The 23,001-nt window shown below is 44.0% G+C and overlaps 1 protein-coding gene across 4 annotated transcripts in view; it reads left to right on the top strand.

The window, feature by feature from the left end:
- Positions 1-22,677, top strand: part of TRPM1 (transient receptor potential cation channel subfamily M member 1) — a 64,699-nt gene extending 42,022 nt beyond the window's left edge. For 2 of the 4 annotated variants that reach the window (XM_084771979.1, XM_084771976.1), the window contains 6 exons: positions 2,435-2,609; positions 3,864-3,884; positions 5,042-5,186; positions 6,474-6,676; positions 7,317-7,449; positions 21,475-22,677. In XM_084771979.1, coding sequence (XP_084628105.1) covers positions 2,435-2,609; positions 3,864-3,884; positions 5,042-5,186; positions 6,474-6,676; positions 7,317-7,449; positions 21,475-22,627 — 1,830 coding nt within the window. In that variant the 3' untranslated portion in view covers positions 22,628-22,677. Of the gene's footprint in view, positions 1-2,434; positions 2,628-3,863; positions 3,885-5,041; positions 5,187-6,473; positions 6,677-7,316; positions 7,450-21,474 lie in introns of all 4 variants that reach the window. The other 2 variants (XM_084771977.1, XM_084771978.1) reach the window with 1 other exon arrangement.
- Positions 22,678-23,001: the final 324 nt, after the last annotated feature.

The following is a 23,001-nucleotide window of genomic DNA, read 5'->3' on the forward strand; positions in this document are numbered from 1 at the left end:
CACACAAACACACACACACACACACACACAAACGCGCAGATATTTATCTCTCACTCTGCACCAGGGACTCAGTGCGCACCATCTTGCCTCTTCTATGTCATATTTAAACTGTAGGATGATCAATTTCACTTATCAAATTTGTTCTGGTTCTGTACTGATTATATTCTGATATTAAGAGAGAAAAAAACCAGCCTCTACTTTTCTAAGAATTTTCTTTGATGTCCCAGGACAAAGAGAACCTAAGTTCTTAGACGTAGTTTAGTAGCAGGAGGCTGGAGAGATAGCTCAGTGGTTAAGAGCACTGGCCATTCTTCTAAAGGACCTGGGTTTGATTCCCAGCACCCACATGGCAGGTAACAACAATCTGTAATAACTCTAGTACCAGGGAACCCAACACCCTTTTCTGGCCTCTGAGTACACTATACACATATATTGCATAGACCTACATATAGGCAAAGCACCCATACACATGAAATAATTAAAAAATTTTAAAAACAATTCAGCAGCAATTGTTTTTTCTCAATATATTTGCTCTGCATCTTGGAGGCTGGAACCATCACAGATATTTTTTTACACTCGGATGAAGATTTTAAGTTTTATGAGATTGCATCCATTTTAGAACACTTTCATAGTAAAATTCAGATTGATAACTTCCTGGCCTTTGGCAGAAGGCAGGGACAGTGACAGTGACACCTAAAGCTGTCCCCTACCTGCAACTCAACAAACAGTTTTTGGCTCATATGCTATAGCTTGGGGTGGTTGGTAGATGCCTGTTCTTTCTGTGATTAGCATGAGAAAAATACACGGTGATCTTTCTTTCAGAACAGGTCACAGAATGAGAGCCTAATTACAAGCCAGCAAGCTATCTCTGCATTACTGAAACGGCTTGTGTTAGGACCAGTCCCAGAAGAAAGGTCACCTTCTAAGTTATGTAACAATCAAGTAACAGGATGGTAGAATCATAATTAGCAATTTAATAGAACCGGTAGATTTGACATAGAGGACACATGCGTTAGTTAATTCCAATAAGAACCCTCATACTCAGGGATGTTTAAAATTAGGGGTTATAGGAGCTCAAAGGATGGCTCAATGGTTAAGGGCACTGGCTATTCTTCGAGAGAATCTGAATTCATTGGATTCCTAGTAGCCACATGTTGGCCCACAACTGCCTGTAACTCCAGTTCCAAGTGATCTGATACCTCCTGTAGGCAGTGCATGTGCATGGTGTGACAGACTTGTAGGCAAAGCACCCATATACATATACTTAAAAATGGCTTTTGTTTAAATTGGGGCTACACTAGTTTAGCACTGGCATGTAGCTCAGTCCCTGCCCAGCACATATGGGGCCTGGTTCAATCTGAAGCATTAAAAAAAAAAAAGGAGGATATGGGAGTTATATCAATTTAGCATCTGGAGCACGAGCCACTCAGAATTCTTGTGATGAATAGAGATTAGTGTGTCCTCACAATTCTTCATGTCTCTATTTCCAAGATGAGGACTCTCTTGCTGTTGCTCCTAAACAAACAAACAAACAAACAAACAAACCAAACCAAACCATGTTTTCTGACAAGTCCTCTCTTTCTCTATTTCCTTTTCATTTGTAAGATAGGGCATTTACTAGCCCTGGCTGGCCTGGCAATCATTATGTAGACCAAATTGGCTTCAAATTCACAAACCATCCCTTCTCCCCGCCTCTGCTTTAAAGTGTTGGTATGCCACCATGGCCAGCCCTTTCTCTATTTGCAGCTTTAATTACCAGAAGAGCATCTGTGCATGGGTGTGTCAGCTGGCTTTTTGTTGCTGTAGTAAAATACAACTTATAAAGAAAAAGTGTATTACAGCTCACAGTCATGGTTGGCTGAGCATGTTGCTTTGGGTGTGTGTCGAGGGAGCGCCTCATGGTACAAATACATGTTGGAGCAGGCATGCTTACAGCATAAGGCAAGGAGGAAAAGAGGAGAGGGAGAGAGAGAGAGGGAGAGAGAGAGAGAGAGAGAGAGAGAGAGAGAGAGAGAGAAGGGAGGGAGGAGATGAGATCCAACCATCATCCTGATGACTTAATGACTTCCCAAAAGGTCCTATCTCCATCATGAGGATCCATAATATCAACCTGAAAACTAAACTATTAACACATGGCCTTTAGTGAGGGGTATTCTAGATAAAAACTTTAAAAAAGGCTTTCAGTGAGGGGCAATCTAGAACCATCTAGAGCAATGGGTAGCAATGAAAGAAAAGCAAGAAGGATCCCACACAGATGAAGAGCTTTCTTTACATAAGGTATAAAAAGCTACCAGAAAGTGGATGAGAAAGAAAGATGAGAAACAAATGTTCTTCATTATAATTGAAGTGACATCTTCGGAGAGCCCAATAGCATGAGCCATGATGAACTTGGTCCATGAGTCTGTGCTGTAAGACACATGTTCTTTCTATGCAGATGATTGACATGCTGTACTTTGTGGTCATCATGCTGGTTGTGCTGATGAGTTTTGGAGTAGCTCGCCAGGCCATCTTGCACCCAGAGGAGAAACCATCTTGGAAACTGGCCCGAAACATCTTCTACATGCCCTACTGGATGATCTACGGAGAGGTGTTTGCAGACCAGATAGACCGTAAGACTAGAATTCATAGTAAGACTCTCTTCCCTGCTTCCAGAGCAGATGATCAGTTCCAAATTAACGAAAGAACATTCATTAGTTTGGGAGGAAAGTATTTTTCATTCTGCCATAGGCATTGGATTATTTTATGAAGAAATGAGTACAGAATGAAGTATAGATTTTGAGGTACCAGCTCTTTCTTTTTCTCTAAAACTCACTCTCTAGAGTTCTCAGTCTAACTCCCCTTGGGATGTTGGGTGTTACATCATGTGATGTAGCCCCAGCTATTACCATCAATAACTCACAACAGCTGTAATTACCTGCACAGGGGCCCACACCAGACCAGGCCTATCAGTAAGTCAGGGAAATGGGAAGGGTTCACAGGACCTTACCCTTTACTTCAGAACTATTGGCTATCAAAAGACTCTCAGAAAAAGGGGAAATCATTGTCTTAATTGTGTAGCCTCTACTGGGCCCACCAGACCCCAAAGAATAGCCCTCAAATTCATGGGCATACAGGTGGTCCTGATTAATCTAAGTGGGTCATAAAACAAATGAATAGTCATAAATAGGAGAGAGAAATTTGTTGGGAGAAGGGGAGGTTGACAGAGGAGGTGAGAAGGTGGGGATGTAAGTGGTTGGTATGTATTGCATACATGTGAGAAATTGTCTAAAAACAAATTCCATTAAAGAGATATATATTCAAAGCAAACAAACAGTTTCTGGACTATAGACAAAGCTGTAGTGTTTTTGTTGTTCATGTTTTTAATTATACTAGTTAATGAGATAAACAAAAAGACTAGACTTTTTTTTTTTCAGTAACATCATTAACTTGGGGTTTTCAGCCCCTCCTCTGGCTGTCTCACTGTATCTTTGTATCCATTTGTGCTGATGCATTTTTCACAGTAGAACACAGGGAACGCTTGATTGTTCTGTTCAAAGGTGAAAAAGATCATCTGTCAGCAGCACGTGTCCTTCCAGTGCTCACCCCCTGAGCTCCTGCTGTTGCTCATAGACATATGGCTAGATAAATATTCATGAAACCCGCTTCTCGGAGCTAACAATAGGTACCTTTCTTCTAAGCAGGGCACTGCTCCAGGCATCACCTTGTAACTCTCAGGCTTGAGTCTTTGCATCTGTTGGTAGCAAATCAGTTCCTGTGTTGGTAAATTGGTTTATGTTCCTCTCAACCATCTTCTGGTTTTCTTTCCTCCCCTCCTGGGACAACTGAAAAACAAAACACACTCTTCATATCCAACGATTGTCTAGTCTACGCAATGGAAATAAACCGTAAGTTCACGTGGAATTGGTGGGTTTAGTTTGCAGAATGTTAAATTAAATAATCTTTTCCTCAGCTGATTACTGAGAGTCTTATTACTAGTTTTTAAATACATCTTCAGTTTTTAGACTTCAAATAAAAGGAAGCAGACTGAGAGTTCCATGTTGAGATCATCCATTTCCCCCACTTTGGAAATAGGTCTCCTAAGAGAAAAGAGAGGGAAAGGACTCAAACATGACACCATAGTCGACTTGAGAGGGTGGTAGAAGCCCCTACTCAACACCTGAAACCAAAGTGTTTCCAGAGTTCATGAACAGTTCAACCAGGAAATTACCAAGAAGGCAGCAAAAGCTGATGGCAAATAGTTAAAAGACAGAATAGACTTCTAGTAGACAACACAGGAAGATACAATAATGGTAAATGGATCTTTAATCATTAAGAACTTGTATATAAATGGAGTGAGGCTCAATTGTAGAATGCCTCTCTAGTATGTTCAAGGCCCTGTGTTTATTTTCCCTGGCACTATAAACAAACAAAGCTTCTAACTGAGGAGGGGGAATAAAAAAATGGGAAATGTCTGCAGATACAACAAGCTCACTATGAGTCTCTCAGTGAAAATACAACTTTTATTAACTCCTTTACATGATTTGATATTTTTGCTTAGAAAATTACTGCTTATAAAATACAAAAGTCAAATTAAGCCAAGTGTGGGGGTGCAGAACTGTAATTGTAGCACATGAGAGGCTGAGGCAGGAGGATTCAGAGTTTGAGGTCAGCCTGGGCTACATAGTAAAACCTGTCTCAAACAAAAGAGGGCTGGGGAAATGGCTCAGTGGGTAAAGTGTTCCTGTGAGCTCTGTGCTCTAGAATCCACATAAAAGAGCCAAATGCAGCAGCACACACCTAACAGGACGATTTTTGGGGCTTCTGGCTCTAGTGCAGCCAAAAAAGCCAATGCAGGTTCAATGAGAGACCTTGCCTCAGAAGATAAAGTTGCAAGCATCTGGCCTCTATATACAGATACACACACGTGCATACACAATCACATATGTATCAAATCCCCAAATAGATTATTTAAAACACATATAATAGATATTTATTCTTTCTATTACATATACAAAAACAAAAAGCTCTTCACACACCCAGACCAAACAACCTTTTCTTTCAGCTCCTTGTGGTGAAAATCTCTATGATGAAGAAGGCAAGAGGCTCCCTCCCTGCATCCCCGGTGCCTGGCTCACACCTGCCCTCATGGCCTGTTATCTCCTGGTGGCCAACATCCTGCTGGTCAACCTCCTGATTGCTGTTTTCAAGTAAGCATCATGAGAGAGCATGGCAGAGGCCTCGTGGTGGCTCTTCATTGCTCTACAGTTCTTTAGTGCAGGGCAGAAAGTTAAGGTGCTACCTGCATATATCTGTTCAGAGAAGTTTCCTCATGTTTCTAAAGGGACAGGGTTTTGCAGTCATTTTTTCTCAACTTGAGTCAGTCTGGGCGTAGTCATAAACCAACTGTCAGCACTCAAACACATTTAAATATAATCTTGGCAAGTATTTTAACACTGAAGTACACATTTTAATCTAATGAAAGTATTTTCGTAGGATGTAGTCTCCTGAGATAGAGAGGAGATAAGCCAGGTGTGCCTTTCCTTCACTGCCTGAGACACCTGAAAACACTAACTCAGAAGCCATTGTGGTTATTTTATATGTGAAATATCAAATCTTATCAGTCAGAGCAGCAAAGTGGCTTAAATTACTAAGTCAAGCTTTTTTATAAAATTGTCCATTTGATATGCATTGAGGATGTTGACAATTGTTAACAAATGTTGAGAGACATGTTTTACATTCTAAGATGGATTTGGGAGATGGAAGCAAGGTGGTCAAGTTGTTCAAAGTCATCCTCAATAAGTTCAAGCAAGTTCCAGACCAGCTTGGACTTCACAATACCCTGTCTCATAAAAAACCCAAAAACAAAAAACAAAAACAACAACAACAAAAAAATGAACTAACAAAAACCAAACAAACCCAAACCCAAATATCTGCTAAATTGAAAAATACAAAGAAAAATTCTCCCTAGAAGTTTTGTAAAGTCATACCATGTGACAAGACAGGGCAGCGCAGAGAGCAGGCACCAGCTGAATGAGGCTTGAGAAAGGAAAAAGCTACTATCTCTAGAAAATAATGGGCTTTCATAAAGCCCCAGCGCTTACCCACATCCAAATTAGTGCGTGTTCAGTCGAATATGCTCAATAATTAATTAGCAGACAAAAGTAGGTCGTCTAGTGATTTCAAGTTAAATGTCTTACCTCCTCATACAACCTTTATAGAGTTGAAACAGTGCACGGAGTGTGTTCATCAGCTGAGTTAGGTGTGGGTTTTCAAGAAAACGGTATATGCCAAAATTCAACAACAAAAAAATCTATGCAGCTTTAAACATAGATAATCTACACTGATAGGTACGGCAAATAATCAGATGATCAAGAGACTGGCCTCAGTGAGATTGTACCAAGTCCATCCGATGATGGATTTTCATTTAAATCCAAGTAACCAATAGCCCCAAAAATCACACTATAAAGTAACTGTAAAAACATCTTCTTTTACAGCAATACCTTCTTTGAAGTCAAGTCAATATCCAATCAAGTGTGGAAGTTCCAGCGATACCAACTGATCATGACGTTTCATGACAGGCCGGTCCTGCCCCCGCCGATGATCATCTTAAGCCACGCCTACATCATCATTATGCGTCTCAGTGGTCGCTGCAGAAAAAAAAGAGAAGGGGACCAGGAGGAGCGGGACCGTGGGTTAAGTACGCTGCGGAGTCTTCATTTCTATTTTGGGGCCAATTTCAAAGAGAAGGGTACTAGATAGCAGCCCCAGCAAAATACAGAGGTGTGTGAAAAACATGCCACTCCAATTGCTGAGCGTGTTAGGGTGTTTCTTGTTTTCTGCGTGTTCTAGTTTGCTCATTTTTGTTGTAATCAGTATTGGTAAAAGCTGCATCATGGAGACCGGAGACTGAACGCTCTCAAGTCTTTCTTCCATACACACTTCCATACGCTTCAACACCCCCTTTAAATGTACTAATGTGTTCCGTCTAGAGAGGGTAAGAAATGAAGCCGTATAAAGGTTGGCTGATTGCTCGACAATGTGCAAAACCTTTGCTGGGAAACCCTTCCCTTTCCAAACAGATGCAATTCCCTTTGCCTTTCCATTAAAAAGTGACCCTTTTTACTCCAATAGCATTTGAAATGGTGCAGGAGACATCATTTCTTTTAGGGTGAGGTGTGGGGGGGGGGGTGAACACTAGAAGTAATCAGGGGAACCGACCTACCCGTGGTGTAGAATTAAAGCTTAAGAAAGCAGACTCTAAAATTCTCAACAACACAGCTAAACTGAGCCCTCTCGAGCGGTCCCTCACGTGCCCCCACCCTTCTCTCCCTGCACAGAGCTGTTCCTCAGTGAGGAGGAGCTGAAGAAACTGCATGAGTTTGAGGAGCAGTGCGTGCAGGAGCACTTCCGGGAAAAGGAGGACGAGCAGCAGTCCTCCAGCGACGAGCGCATCCGGGTCACGTGTGAGAGGTGCGTCGTCCAGCTCTGCACCCCCGCTCTGCGCAGGGTGTTGAAGTTCATTTTAAATCGCTGCTTGGGTTTTCGGCTAAGGTCATATGTAATAGCTCAGAGTTCTTCTCCTGCCTATTCAAACTGTGTTTTAAAGACTCGCCTTCCCCCACCTCCGCAATAGTGATGCAAATTGTATATAAAAGTGAAAAATTACATTTATTCGAAATAAATGCTACTCAGGAACAGGGGGAAAAACCATACTTCCTTAAGGGGGGAGTTTACCTCGAATCCTATGTAAACTGCAGAAAGCCACCATTCCTCTGCATCTAGAGTGCTGTTCCCTTTGCTAAGCCAGGTGGTGGCCCTCTGGGGACTGAGCTCCTCACGCTGCTTGTATGCACCCTTGCTGCTGCAGAGAGGACCAGAAGAAAAGGCTCAGAGCTCTGGAATGGGAGGCGAGTGAGGGCTGGGAGGGCTGGAGTAAGGCAGGATCTGTCCTGCAGACAGAGAAAGCATCATGCCACAGTTTAACGGAGGATGAGTGGAAGAAAAGAATAAACGGGCACACACAATTGAAGGAGGGCCAAGGAGTAACAGAAAGCTAGTGGTGGACCAGTCTGATGTATTTCTGTACCCTATGCTGGGAATAAGTCGCCAGCAAAGCAAGAATAGGCAGGAACAAAAGGCTCTTTTTCTCTATGGTTTTTGAAATCAGAATTGTTGGGCCCTTTATTGCTTAGGAGAAGCAATGTAAGCTTTTTCAGATCTTGCTAGTATGTTGTTCCTGAGAGCGGGTAGAAACAGATGTGAGAGATATGCCTAAGGGATGGTTCTGGCCCATCCTTATATCCTTGAGCACTTTGAATTAGTTTTCTGACACTGATGCCACCATATACTGAGAAACACAGACATGATAGCATTTGAAAAGGGTCCCTTAGACAACCTCGGCCAATCAAGTTCTGCTCCAGAACTGCCAGACACATCTTCAAGCCACCCCCACCCCACCTCCCAGAGCATTCGAGGCTGTTGATTCTGCCTCAGCCCACAATGTCTAGATATGACTCTAGATATGGCCTCCACAAGCCCCTGTCACCTTGTAATTCAACTGAACCCAGCCAGCTACCTGCACCAATACTTAAGCCTTAATAAAGTACATTTTTACTAAGACTCTGAAACACTCAATTGACAGTTTTTCCAGTAGTTGCTAAGCTTCTAAAACATACAAATTATCTCTTCACAAGGTAGTGAGAAATTTTCCATTTAGAAGTTAGCCATAAACTCGAACGTAATTGTAGGCAGCCGTCCACAATGGAAAGTATATCTGGTTTTGTTCTGCCTCTCTCCCTTCTCTCTTCCCCTAGCATTGTTCGGATTTTTATCATTCTTGGACCAGTGATTCATGAATGTAGTTATCAGCGCACTACCAAATTGCACTTTTCTCTTGGGGCTCTGTGCACACGTAATAGGTATAAAAGCGAGCAGGGCAATACAAACACACTACTTCCTGTTTTCTTGGCTGAGGGCCCCACCAAGAGAAGGGAACACATTCCTGGCCCTCTGCTTCCTTTTGCTGCTCTTTGCCAAGGCTGAGTCACAGGTGAAGGCTTTAGACAAGAGGAGGTAGGTGCTTTCTTCCCAGTCAGACAGCCCACCAGGGGAGCAAGGGACGTGGAGGAAGGGGGGGGCTGCTCCTCGTCTGCACCTAATTTAAGGTCCTTGTGGTTACTTTGAAAACCAACATTCATGCGTTCGGAAATGTCTGCTAATTCTTCTAGCCCTTTAGTTTACTCACTCAGCTCATTCCTGCACCGTATTTGCCATTTCATGACTGGCCATGCTTTCCCTCAGTGGTATCTGCTTCAGCCAGCGGGTGTGGGTTCTGTCTGGCCTGGCGAAGCACGCATCAGACTTTCTCTCACCTCTCTGTTGCCCAACTACCTTTGCAGACACGTCCTGGGGAGTCTCAGTGCCTTTTTCTGATGTGCTCACCCAGGACTTTGCACATTAGTCATGTCCCTCCACATAGGGGCCACTGAGCACGTCAGTGTGGGAACTCAACTCACGGCCTTCCTCCTAATGCTTAGAAATGAACATTAAGTTCTAATGCTTATTTTTTGTCATCAACTGTCAAGATTTTGTAATGCCCATTGTTTAGTTCCTCAGTAAGGGCTTTACAGCATGACTCAGTGTGAGATAACACAGCCCTGGGTTGCAGCAGAGGGTTCAACCCCAGCTCTACCAACATGCACACTGGCTCTCATGGTTCTCCCAGATGTAGAACAGCCTCTCCCGGGCTCCAGGTCTCATAAATGACACCGCCATTCAGTTGCTTCAACAAGACAGAAACTGAATGTCACCATGATTTCATTTCCCTTATCTTATTCTTCTTTGGCTTCCTCCAAGCACCTTGTCCTATCTGTCACAGGGGTTCTGCCCATGCCAATCCCTCTACCTAGTCCACCCACACCCACCTTCCCTACTCATCTCTTAGATCTCTGCTCAAGTGCCAATGCCATTTGAGAAAGTTTCCTGACCACTAAACATATTTCACTTGGCCAAGACCATTGCAACCCTAAAATGCAGTCAGCATGTCTGGATTTGACCAACCACAATTCCACAAAGTATGAACAGAGTTTTATGAATGAATGAATGAATGAATGAATGAATGAGTAAAAGTTTATACCTCTCCTGATTTGACTACAAATTTCTACTCCATTCTCAATCAGTTCCCTTGTAGAATTTGAGGCAGGTGATGGGACTCAACTTTGCTCCATCCTGGCTCAAATTTCTATGGTTTTGACTAACCAAACATGTAATGGCAGATTCTGATCCCCTAGAACCTTCTATACTAGGGCTTTTCCCCACAGACTTGTGTATGAATCTGGTCATAGAGCCTTCTCTTCATTCATTTTGTCTTCTGATGCTTCCAAATGTACAGATGATAATGCAGCTTATAAAGTATGCATTTAGATGCGATTGGTCCTGTGCTAGGGAGGCCAGTGCTCATAAGTGGTCCAAACCTTTAACAGCAGTTTCTGATTCTTCCCAGCCCTGTTAAGAGGTTGCCTGTCCGATTTGTGTATCTGAATTGAGGTTTTGCGTTTCCTGAGGATTTGGTGACTCCACATATGGTGGCGCATGCCTGTAATCCCAGCACTTGGAGAGGCAGAGGCAGGGGCATCTCTGTGAATTCCAGGCCAGCCTGGTCTAACAGAGTGAGTTCCAGGACAGCCAAGGCTACATAGGCTACACAGAGAAACTGTATCTTGGGGGAAAAAAGATCTGGCGATTTCTATTAAGAATGGAAAAAGCAATGGATGATATAATACACAGTTCCCAGAACATTGGGTATCAGCTAGGCGTGGTAGCACAAGCCTGTGTAATGCCAGCACTTGAGAACCAAGGCAGGAAGATCAGTCGTTCAAAGTCTCAAAGTCATTCTGAGGTTTGCAGTGAGTTCCAGAGCAACCTGAAATGTGTATCAAAATAAAAGGAACAGAAAGAGAAAAGAGAGGAGGAGGAGGAGGAAGGGGAGGAGGAGAATATGGGGAGAAGGAGAGAGAGGATGGGGAGAAGGAATGCTTAGTATCACCAACACCAAAACAAGGCTTAATGTTGGCATTGTCTCCTTCCTCAAACAGCAACAGCAGACAACCAAGAAGTGGGGACAGGAGACTATGTAACAGTATCCACCAGCAGGACCAAGTCGGAACTTGTCAACTTGAACACATCATGTGTGTTAGTTAAGTTGCCACTGTGACAAAAATAGCCAACTTTAAATCAAGTTGACATAAAACTAACCAACACAGAGCCACTCCAGAGAGAGAGAGAGAGAGAGAGAGAGAGAGAGAGAGAGAGAGAGAGAGAGAGACACAGAGAGAGACAGAGACAGAGACAGAGAGACAGAGACAGAGAGACAGAGACAGAGAGACAGAGAGAGACAGAGACAGAGACAGAGACAGAGACAGAGACAGAGAGATACAGTCACTAGGCAAACAGATATAAATATCAACTTCATTAACAATAGAGTTGTACTGGATGATGTGGCTCCACGCTTGATAAATATATTCCCAGGGTTAGGCGTGCCAGCTCAGTCACTGGGTGTAAACCCCACAGCACCTGCACAGCAGACACAGTCAGCAGCCCCACCAAGCTTCTGCGGCACAAGACACATAGAAAACCACTTTCCTTGCAGGCAGCCAGCCAACTTTCAAAGAAAGAAGGAAAAGTGTAGGGGTGCTCTGGTTTCCAATCTCCAATCAGAAAACTCTTCCTTCTTTTCAGAAGAAATAAAGGCCACAAGAGAGGCAGGGGCATTACACTAATGTGAAGACTGGGAGCTTAGAAGGAAAGAAAATCAAGAATCAGGGCCAAGCACAGCCACCCAAACGAGGGCCATAGCCGCGGAATCCTTTGGCAGCATAATGCAGACTCAGCAATAATGAGAGAGCATAGCATTATATTGGGCCGTGTCAGTGCAGCTCCCGTGGCTTTCATCAGTGACTGTCTTAGTTAGGGTTTCTCTTGCTGTGATAAAACACCACGACCAAAAGCAAGTTGGGGAGGAAGGGACTTATTTGGCTTACATTTCCATATCACTGTCCATCATGAAGGAAGTCAGGACAGGAACTCAAGCAAGGCAGGAACCTGAAGGCAGGGGCTGATGCAGAGGCCATGGGTGGGGTGCAGTTTACTGCCTTGCTCCCCATGGCTTGCTCAGTCTGCTTTCTTATAGAACCCAGGACCCCAGCCCTGGGATGGCACCACCCACAATGGGCTGGTCCTCCAGAATCGATCACTAATTAAGAAAGTGCCCTACAGCTGTATCTTCTGGAGGCATTTTCTCTACTGAGGCTCCCTCCAGTAACTCTTTACTTGTGTCAGGTTGACATAAAATTGGCCAGCACGCACCCTATAGCCCAAATGTAAGGATGCCTGGGCTTGGAGGCTGAAGAGAGTCTCTGCTCCCCAGAACCGACCAGCAGGGATGCTATGACAATGGTAGTTTCCTGTCACCACTGGCAGCATAAATGCATTTGATTGCCTCCAGGCACTATGTGTCTTTGCTAGGCTTTGCAGCCCTAATGATGGCAGATGAAGAGTGAGGAACTAGGAATGGGGAAGGGAGAATCCAGGATGCCAGTGAACTTCATTTAGAAGCTGAGCACAGGGTCTGGCCCACACAGAAAGTACCAGGAAAGCTAGTGATTCAGATACCTCAATTTCTAGAAACTCGGGAGATCTCAGGAAAGGCCAGTGGTAGTATATAAATGAGGAACACAGCTAGCATCCCAGAGAGATTAATATTCTTTTAGTAACTGCTTGCTGTGTTGTTGGCTACAAAGAATGAGACGGAGGAGAGACTTAAGGCTTGAGCTTTCTTCTGTCATCATTAGCCTTCATTCAGTCTTTCATGTATAAAATCTCAGCAAGTCAGAACAAGGTGCTTCCCTGGGTGTTCTCCCTGTAATTACCAACATTAAAGACAGCCCCATGTAAGGAAGTAACTGGAAATTAAAATAACCAGATGTAAAATTTAGGGTGGATTAGACAACCTTATGATCTATGGATCTGGAATAAAATTATAGAGTAGGAATAGTCTTAGAACTCAAGGGTAGGATACCATAAAAATCACGAAACATGGGTTGATGCAAGAATGAACTGGAACTAACTCCACTAACATTATATTTTGGTGTGAATATTTAACTCTGTCATTACAGAAATGTTCTGTGTAATTTATGAGGTGCCTTGCAGGTAAAGGGTGACTGTTATGCATATACACACACACAGACACACACAGACACACACACACACACACACACACACACACACACGTTTTAGTAACTGGCTGAGTACAAAACTCCACATGTGTAGGTCCTTTCTTTCAAAAAGACACAGATGCTCATCATGCAAAGAGGAAGGTGAAACTTACCTTAACAGATGAAAACCCAGGCAAAATTCAACAGAACTGTACCACGTGCAGTTAATCCTGCAGAAATTACTACAAAAGTTCCCCCACAGTGTCCAGAAGTTCCACATTGTTAAATCTATTATTGTTTTTAAAATGATAGGGAAGCACTATCTTTAATTTCTTTAACAACAAAGGTTTTGTTCAACTTTAAGGTTTACGGGCATTACATTAAAGACAAAATACCCACCTAGTAATCAGAGTAGAGGTCTGCGGAGATGTGGAGGAGGCCAGAAGTGACACTTAATTACACACAGTCATATTCTTTGATACCCACAGAACATCTGCATTTCGTGGGGGAACCTTCACTTATACAGTTTCAACTTCTCCCAAGAAGACTGTGCCGCAGTCACTACTTGTCATTCAGCCCCAGTGCGCTGGCCTGGGTTACACATCCCATGGGTTGGTCCAGGCACTGCTTGCCTCCAGACAAGATCAAAGGTCCCAAGGTCCAGTTTCTTGCTCAGAGGCAGAGTAGAGCACTCAGGGTATGGCTCATGGGCTGGGTACTAGGCCAGGTCTTACCAAGGGAGGTGGAAAATGAGTTCCCACCGGTGTGTTAGTTTAGCTCTTTTAGAATGTGACTGTAGGTCTCAGACGGCAGTGGAAATTGGGAGCTTCAGAAGCCTGTGGTGATACCAAAGTGTTACAGCTCCTTGTTTGAGCTACTGTGCTGAGTATAGCAGAGGAAGCAGGTGGGTGTTTGACATCCCACTGGCAGGCAGGTCTGGTGAGAACAGCCATCCAGCGTCGGTGTCCCCCACGGCCCCTGAATAAATGGAATCTCAGATGGTCATGGTGGAGGAGTGTATCTTGAGCACACCAGCCAGCCTTTATTTATAAACCATGGGCAGTGGGGAGGCTGAGGGAGATCTGTCTGATTTGACAGGGCTAGGGTGGCAGGATATTTAATCTACATACAGCATCATAGGGTCCTATCACAAGAAGGAGAAAACAGTACTTTATTATCCTTTAGGTGGGAATAACTTCTAAAGTATGATTACAGCTCATTTGCTGGAGGCTAGGATCTCCTCAGCATAGGGTGGGGTACTTCCAGGAATTCCCTGTGCTTGCTGAACAGGTTCCTTATCAGGAAAGGGTCTGGCCATTACTCTTCCTTCAGGGCTATGTGACACTCATTACAAAATCTGGAGTTACCAGATCAGGTGGAGTGGGAACCCGGCTGAGAAAAGGGAGTCCACCTTCACAGACTGTGCACAAAACAGCTATCTGGAGAAGTCAGACTTCAACTGTGCCCAGCAGAGTCCCACAACTACTATTGTTGTTTCACAGTGGACTCTTTATGACAGGTGCATGACAAAGAGAAGATACAGGGGTAACTCCATTCCCAGCTCTAATAGACTCCCCAAAGTTAGTACTGGATTAATCAGAAAAGCCTTGAGGGTTTTTTTTAAAACCTTAAAACAAACCCTTAAACTAAACAAACAAAATGAGGGAGTATGTAATGTAAGATGTTAATCTCAAACCTTGGGAATGATGTTGGCATTTAGGGTGCGCCTTTTAAACAGAGAAACCCAAAGTCCATCTATACTAACCTCTGAATTAGACAGAAAAATCTGAAGGAGTACAGGAAACTACAGTTATTAGTTAAAGTTTAAGATGATTAAGTAAATTAGTCCCTGGCCTCTTCAATGTCTTTAGAAAGAAGAAGGGGGAGACAAATGATGCTGGAAGCTAAACGGAGCTAAAAATGCTCCTCAAAGACAAGGGAACGATGCACATGGGCCCTAAAAGTGCCTAGGTTTCAGTTGTGCCCAATGTCTTTTCATAGAAGAAGGAGCAGGCTAGCCCTCGGGAACTTTCCGCCACCCTGCCAGTTCGAAACTCCTGTGTCTGGCAGTTAGAAAAATGGGCCCAGTGCCTTTGCAGAAGTATTCCTTAAATGACCTGTGCTGTAAACGAATTCTGCTGTGGGGTGTGAAACAGAACCCAGGGATGCTTCGTGTGCTTTTCAAGTGAGTCCCCATGTAGGAGGAGTCACAGAAAGCAGGAGCTCCTGGAGGGAAATAGCAAGGAATCAGTGTCAATAAGACCATAAAGAGAAATGGCTTGAATGTTTCTTGAAAAGGAATAGAACTATTCTCATTTGTAAATACCACGGTTACCTATGTATTTACCAATTAATTGTTTCACTGTGAGTCTCTATCGTGAAGAATCGAGGGTCCTCTTGTTTAGCTACCAAGCACATTGAAAGACATCAAGTAACCCCTAGGTAGTCTGTCATTGCCATATGGAATCATTCTGTGCAGATGCCGAAATTGATAAGAAGTCTCAAGGCAGGACTAGAAAAGAAGATAGCTTATTGTTGTGCTTGGAGTGAGAATGGCCCCCATAGGCTCATTTATTTCAATGCTTGGTCCCCAGTTGGTGGAACTCTTTAGGAAAGATTATGATATGTGTCCTTGTTGGAAGGGTGGGCTTTGAAATTTCAAAAGAAAATTCATGAGATTCCAAGTGTGTTCTCTCTCTCTCTCTCTCTCTCTCTCTCTCTCTCTCTCTCTCTCTCTCTCTCTCTCTCTCTCCTATGTGGCTGGGCTGTGAGCTATGATGTAAGCTCTCAGATGTTCCTTTGCTCTGCCATCTTGGACTCTAACCCTCTGAAACCACAAGCTAAATGAAACACTTCATTTCACACATCAGTCGCTTTGGTCATGGTGTTTTATCACAGCAATAGAAAATTAACTAAGGCAGAAGGTGAAGAGTAGACGCTGCTATGATAGACCTGACCATGCTGTTTTGGGGGAGGAGTATAGAAGACTTTGGGACTTTGGACTATAGAAGCAGAGCATAATGAACCTTCCTTGTAGTGACTCGGAAGTGTTGAGAGCTATGCAGACTGTGGAGGTCCAAGTTCAGGAGGTCTCAGAGGAGAACAGTGTCAGCAATGGGGCTAGAGACCACTCTTGTGGTATTTTGGCAATGGATGTGGTTGCTTTCTGTCCTGGTCCTAAGGATTTGCCAGAAGCTAAATTGGGAAGTAATGGACTAATTTCCTGGGTAAAAGAGATTCATGATTAATATCGACTCTGTCCTGTGGCTGCTAGTAATCACTCTTAAGCAAATCTATTATGAAAAGGGGCAAGTGGGACAGAAAGAAACACAAATGTACATTTTCAAAGAGGAAAATGAGCAGCAGACGGTTCAATGTTGCCGTTAAGGCTTGTGCTGAAAGAGACGAGAAGGTTAAAGAAGTGTACGGTTAGAAACGGGCTAAATGGAAGGGCGCTCTCAGGCGAAGACCTCCCACAGCTAGCCTCCAACTGGTGAAAAGAAACGGCCTAAGGGATTTTCTGCTCCTAAAAGACGGCAACAAATCAAAGCTGCTACAAAATTGGGGTCCCTGGGTTCACCCCAAGTTGGTAGTCAGATTTGGGTGTGTTGTCCATGTGGTTCCGGCTTTAGGATTATGGAGGACCCATGACTAAAAGAGGATCTAGGACTGCTCTACCGTGGTTAAGATGACGCCCCGAGGCCAGGTGTGTGGCGGGGCAGTCTGTGCGTGGAGGTCCCGAGAGGCCATTGCATGAAACTGGGCAAGTGAAGCTTGAATTGTGTTAGCGATACCAGGATGATGGAGAGGCCAGAGCCATGGAAGACCTGCCAAAGAGAAGTGCAAACAGGAAGCGGAACCAGCCTAAGAGGGAGAAATACATTGCAGGCACAAAGCTGGAAGTGGGAGTGCATCTAAGCCCTTGGACACTGCTAGGGTTTGGTCTTCCTTTGTCCAGTATTTCCTCAGTATTCCCCTCGTCTCTCCTTTTTGGAATGGTAATGTGTATCTGTTCCATTGTATGTTGCGGGTGTACAATTTGCTCTTTAACTTTATGGGGGCTACAATTAATAGATTGCTTTGAGTCGTAGAAAAGACTTTGGACTTCGAAACTGGGTTGAGGCTGTGAAAGAGTACAAAGACTTTTAGAGTTAAACTAAGTGCATTTTGCATATGTCTGTCCACGAGCTAGCTGGAGTCAGGAGTGAAATGTGTGCTGTGAATAGGAATAGCCCCCCATAGGCTCATTTACTTGAATACTTGGTCCAGAGTTGGTAGAACTGTTTAAGGAGGAGTAGGAGGTGTGGCCTTGTTGAAGGAAGTGTGTCATGGGAGTGGCCTTTGATGTTTCAAAAGCCCATGCCATTCCCTGTGCTCTTATTCTGCCTCATGGTTATGAATGAAGATACGCTCTATCAGCTGTTCCTTTGTTCTCCATTATGGTCTTTAACTCTCTGGAATCATAAGCCAAATTGAGGGCTCTCTTTTATAAGTTGCCCTGGTCATGCTATCTTATCACAGCCATAGAAAAGTAACTAGGACATTTATAATTTGTTGTTTTCATTAATCATTTAAAAGTAAATGAACTCAGCCCACCTTTCCTTCTTTTTGCACATTTACTATACAATTTCAACATCAGGAAAAAATACAAAAAAAAAAAAAAAAAAAAAACAAGCAAGAAGAACCCCACCCCAGTCCACCTTCCTTTGATTCATCCGAGTGATTAACATCTTGCTTTCTCTGAGCTGCAGTGGTTTACGGGTCTTAACGGAGCATCTCACAGTTTCTCTTGACCTCTGTTGTTTTAGAAAACATTTTCTTCCTCGGCTTCAGGAAGAAAGTAGCCTTAGAGAAGGGAGATGTGAGAGGCCAAAATGGGATGCCTCCCAGAAACCAGGACCAGATTCGATGTGGTGGGACGGAAGGGTGAGGGGCAAGCGGAGCACAGGGGGAGCAAAGCAGCAATGACTTTGAGGGTTCTTTCTTCACGTCTGAGTGGCTGACAAGCTGTACTCTGAGCTAGTTAACGTGGAGGGGCAGATAATTATAGGAAGTGTTGGGGGGAGATTACTATCTCTATACTTTTACCAGTTTATTTATACTTAAGTGCGTGCCCAGCTGCGCTATCTTTTACTGGAATGTCTGTTAAAGGATCTCAAGTTTGACTGTTGTGGAGGCATTGTGGTTTAAATACAAAAGGAATCATTAGAGGTAATAGATGGAGGAAAGCGAGGAACGTATTTAACCGTGAATCCCAAGTAACCTTCAGGAAGTCTGCAGTGAGATTCTTCTGCACATCCCTGAAGGGCATGTGCAGAGAGAATTCGCAGAATTGGACCAGCTGATGAGAAAGGCTTTACCGTAAGGTCACCATGTCTTCTCGCCCACCCTGAATCTGGTTTGGCTTAGTGCAAGCTTCTAGGAAGCCAGATTCCTGCTCAAATGATGGGGGTTAGTCAAGAGGCGCAGAAACAGTTCTCTCTCCAAGAAAAGAGTTAAGAATAGAAGCCAGGACCCTGCCATGCAGCAGAGTGCAGCTGTCAATGTGGGCAACACGAGAGCAGCACTGACCAAACCAACTTGAGGCAAATGCCAAGCAAGGGTTGCTAACACAATGGCAAGCTGTGTGTGGCACACTGGATGTCCAGCGTGGGCAGAGGTGGTAGTGCAAAGAGAGCATTAAGCATCAGATAACAAAACAAAAACAAAAACAAAAATGAAAAGAAAAGAGGGATGGTGAGATGGCTCAGAGGTTAAAAGCACTGGCTTCTCTTCCAAAGGTCCTGAGTTCAATTCCCAGCAACCACATGGTGGCTCATAACCATCTAAAATGAGATCTGGTGCCCTCTCTGGCCTGCTGCACACACATGCAGGCAGCACACTGTACATAATAAAAAAATAAATCTTTTACAAAAAGAGAGAGAGAAAGAAAAAGGAAAGAAAAAGGGAGGGCAGACTCTCACAGTGATGGCTATGAAGAAAGTGAGCAGAACAGAGAGGCGTTTATAACAAGGACACCAAAACCTAGAAACAGCCTGCACTGCAAGCCAAGTTATTATAGAAACCACACATTCTCACTTAAGAAAGTTGGAAGGAAACCAAAACATGGTGGCATCACATCAAGGAGTTTGCCATCTCAGGGAGGAACCGGCCTGGACAAGCCACTTCAGTACGCAACTGGAGCCAGGCCTCGCAGCTCATCCTGGAACACATCCAACTGTTAGGAGGTCATCCAAAATCCTGGGCATACCTCACTGCCTCCTAGAGTTATGTGCCATGAGCCTAACCCCTACTGTACATATTGAAATATAAAAGGTTTAATTCTAGCAGGTTTCAATCCAAGCAGCATTAGTTTCATAAATTTTGTTTGATGACCTAGGATATTTTTTTAAAAGTGATCTAACAGCTGATATTTATGCTTTGCCAAGATCTTTTCTTGTGTAACCTCACTAAGAGACTATTAATAGATATAAATAATAATCTGGTATGTGCATAATTTAATGATATATTGTTCTTCAATTAAATCATATGATAACATGCACTTAATTAATAGAATTCATTTTTTCAGTACCTTGAACTTCCAATAAAAATTTGGCATGGTGGTGCACACCTTTAATCCAGCACTTGGGAGACAGAGGCAGGCAGATTGCTGTGAGTTCGAGGCTGGCCTGGTCTACAAAATGAGTTCAGGACAGCCAAGGCTACACAGAGAAACCCTGTCTCAAACCCCGCCTCCAAATTTTATTTATTTATTTATTTTATTTTGTTATGACCCAATTATTATTAATTATCTTATGACCTCTAAAACAACCAAGAGTAACTACTAGTACACTTGGCCTTCCAGATGTGTGGGTTCTGAATTTGTGGATGCAAAAACTTCAGATTGAAAATCTATAATAAAGGCAGGTGAGGTGGCTCAGTGTGTGAAGGTGCTTGCCACCAGGCTGAACCATCTGAGTTTGATCTCTAGGACCCACATGGTAGAAGGAAAGAGAATCCTGCAAGTTATCCTTTGACCTCCACACATACACTGTGGAACATTTGCCCTCCCCTACTCCATGGCACAGGCACTGAAGCATACCCTCAAATAAAAATAAATAAATGCAATAAATCCACACACACACACACACGCCACAAATAAAAATAATACATGTAATAAATCTTAAAAGAAATATTTTAAAATTCTCTCTATTCTGAACACATGCAATTTTTTTTGTCATTATTGCCTAAATAATACAATGGAGCAATTTTTACATAGCATTTATATTAAGCATTATTAGGCATCTAGAGATGACTTGAGGTATGTGAGAAGATGTGCACAGGTTATATGCAGTTAGTGTGCCAATTTATAAGGGACTTGAGTATTTAATGGATTCTGGTACCCATGAGGGTCTCTGGTAGATACTGAGGCTGTACAGTATTTGTAGAAGCAACTCAAAAAAGGAGGGATTTGTTTTAGCTCACAGTGTGGTGTACAGTCCATCACGGCAGGATGACATGGCAGCTGGCTTGTGGCAGCTGTGGAAGTGGGAGCTTGCTCACATCTAGTGGGTCAGAAAGCAGAGAAAGGGTGACACCGGCATGACTCATCTCCGCAGTGCCTTTCTCCTTCCCTTTTCACTTAGCGGGAACCCCAGCCTATGGGATGGTGCTGCCTACAGTGAGTCTCCCCCCTCAATGAATCCTCTCAGAAGATGTCATGACAGGCATTTCCAAAGGTGTACTCACTAAGACCCTGGGTGCTTGCGAGGTTCCATAATCCAATCCAGCTGATCATCAAAGAACCAGTACAGTATCTGTTTCGTTACTAAGGCAGTGCGAGGAACCAGCTGAGAGGCAATGGTTGAAGCAAACACTGTGTGTTCAAATCACACATCCTGGCCTTATTAGCTGGGACCGCAGACGAGATCCGTGGCTTAATTCCCATTCTGTAAAATGGGGACGACAGTAACAGTGCTTACCTCCTGAGGGCAGTGGTGGGGATTAAATATGCTTGGACCAGCACCAACTAAAGACTTAGTAGTGAGCACGAGCACCCATTGCTCTAACTGATGGCAAAATACACACACACACACACACACATATGTGTGTGTGTGTGTGCTAACTGGTATTTCCTAATGCTTCTCATAATTTGAATGAGAGCTTGTGTTAGGGTTAGGCAGCATGCACAGACAGGCTCAGCGAGGCAGGGGATCAAAGGCTCATATAGCAACGACATTATCTCTACTTTTTTAAATATTGGATTAATCTCAATTTAATACACCTATCCCTTTATATTTACCAGAGTTGAAAATATGTCAATGAGGTTGGAGGAAATCAATGAAAGAGAGACTTTCATGAAAACGTCTCTACAGACTGTTGACCTTCGGCTTTCTCAGCTGGAGGAGCTGTCTGGCAGGATGGTGAATGCTTTGGAGAATCTGGCGGGCATCGACAGGTCTGATCTGATCCAGGCTCGGTCGCGGGCATCCTCAGAATGCGAGGCCACCTACCTGCTGCGGCAGAGCAGCATCAACAGCGCAGATGGCTATAGCTTGTACCGCTACCATTTCAATGGTGAGGAGCTTCTGTTTGAGGAGCCTGCCCTCTCGATGTCACCAGGGACAGCGTTCCGGAAAAAAACCTGTTCCTTCCGTGTGAAGGAAGAAGATGCAAAGTCGCACCTGGATGGGCCGAGCAGCCTGCACCACACCCCTGGCCCCAGCCCACCCGCCACACCAGGCCGCACCCGGCTAGCCCTGGATGGTCCCATGAGCACAGAGCCCAGACCCGGACCAGACCCTGCTGTCTCCGACTTCAAGAGTGCAGAAACTGCACAGAGTCTCAACGCCCCGGGTGTTACAGGTAGTCAGCTGACTGTCGAAGGCACAGTTCCCCACCAGCTGCGGGAAAGCCAACTCACGCGCTACTACCCGGGAGACCCCAACACCTACAAAACAATGAAGTCCAGAAGCTTCGTCTATTCTGAGGGGAGAAAGCTGGTCCGGGGACATAGCAACTGGAGTGCCGAGTACAGTTCAATTATGGACCAAGCATGGAACTTCCACTCGGCAGAATGGAAATGCCAGGTTCAAAGGATCACTCGCTCCCGCAGCACAGACATCCCGTACATCGTGTCCGAAGCTGCCTCGCAAGACGAGTTGGAGGCTGAGGGCAGCGCTTCTCTCCTGGCTCCTCAGATCTCCAGGTCAGCCCTCACGGTCGCCGACAGGACTGAAAAGGAGAACTTACTATCTGTGAAGCCACACCAGACTTTAGGATTCTCTTGTCTACGATCAAGAAGTTTACATGGCCGTCCTAGGAGTGCTGAACCCTCTCCTAGCAAATTAGACAGGGCAGGACATGCCAGCAGCATCAGCAACTTAACAGTTGTGGCAGTTGCGCCAGAGGGCCAAAACGCCAAACAAGAGAAAAGAAACACGGAAACTGAATGCTAATCTGTTTTGCTTCTTTGATTAAAACATCAAAAAACAAAAAGAAAACAACACACTTAACAACAACAACAACAACAACAACAACAAACCAGCACTGCAGATGGTGCCGTGTTGGCCATATAAAACAATCAATTTCTGGAAATGCGTTCATTTTGAAATGGTGAAATTTTAAACTTAATTTGAATTGTAATGAACTTACTGTGGTGTTTTGTCAAGCACGTTTTAGTAAACTATGTTGTTCTTAGTAGGATGGGGCTGTAGCTCAGTAGGTAGAGTACTTAGTACACCCAAGTCTCCAGGTTCAAACAGCAGCGCCACATGAACTGTGTGTAGTGGTGTACAGTTGTAATCCCAGCACCCAGGGAGGTGGAGGTAGG

Source organism: Acomys minous (assembly GCF_964271855.1).
Source record: "Acomys minous genome assembly, chromosome: 2".
Lineage (NCBI taxonomy): Eukaryota > Metazoa > Chordata > Mammalia > Rodentia > Muridae > Acomys > Acomys minous.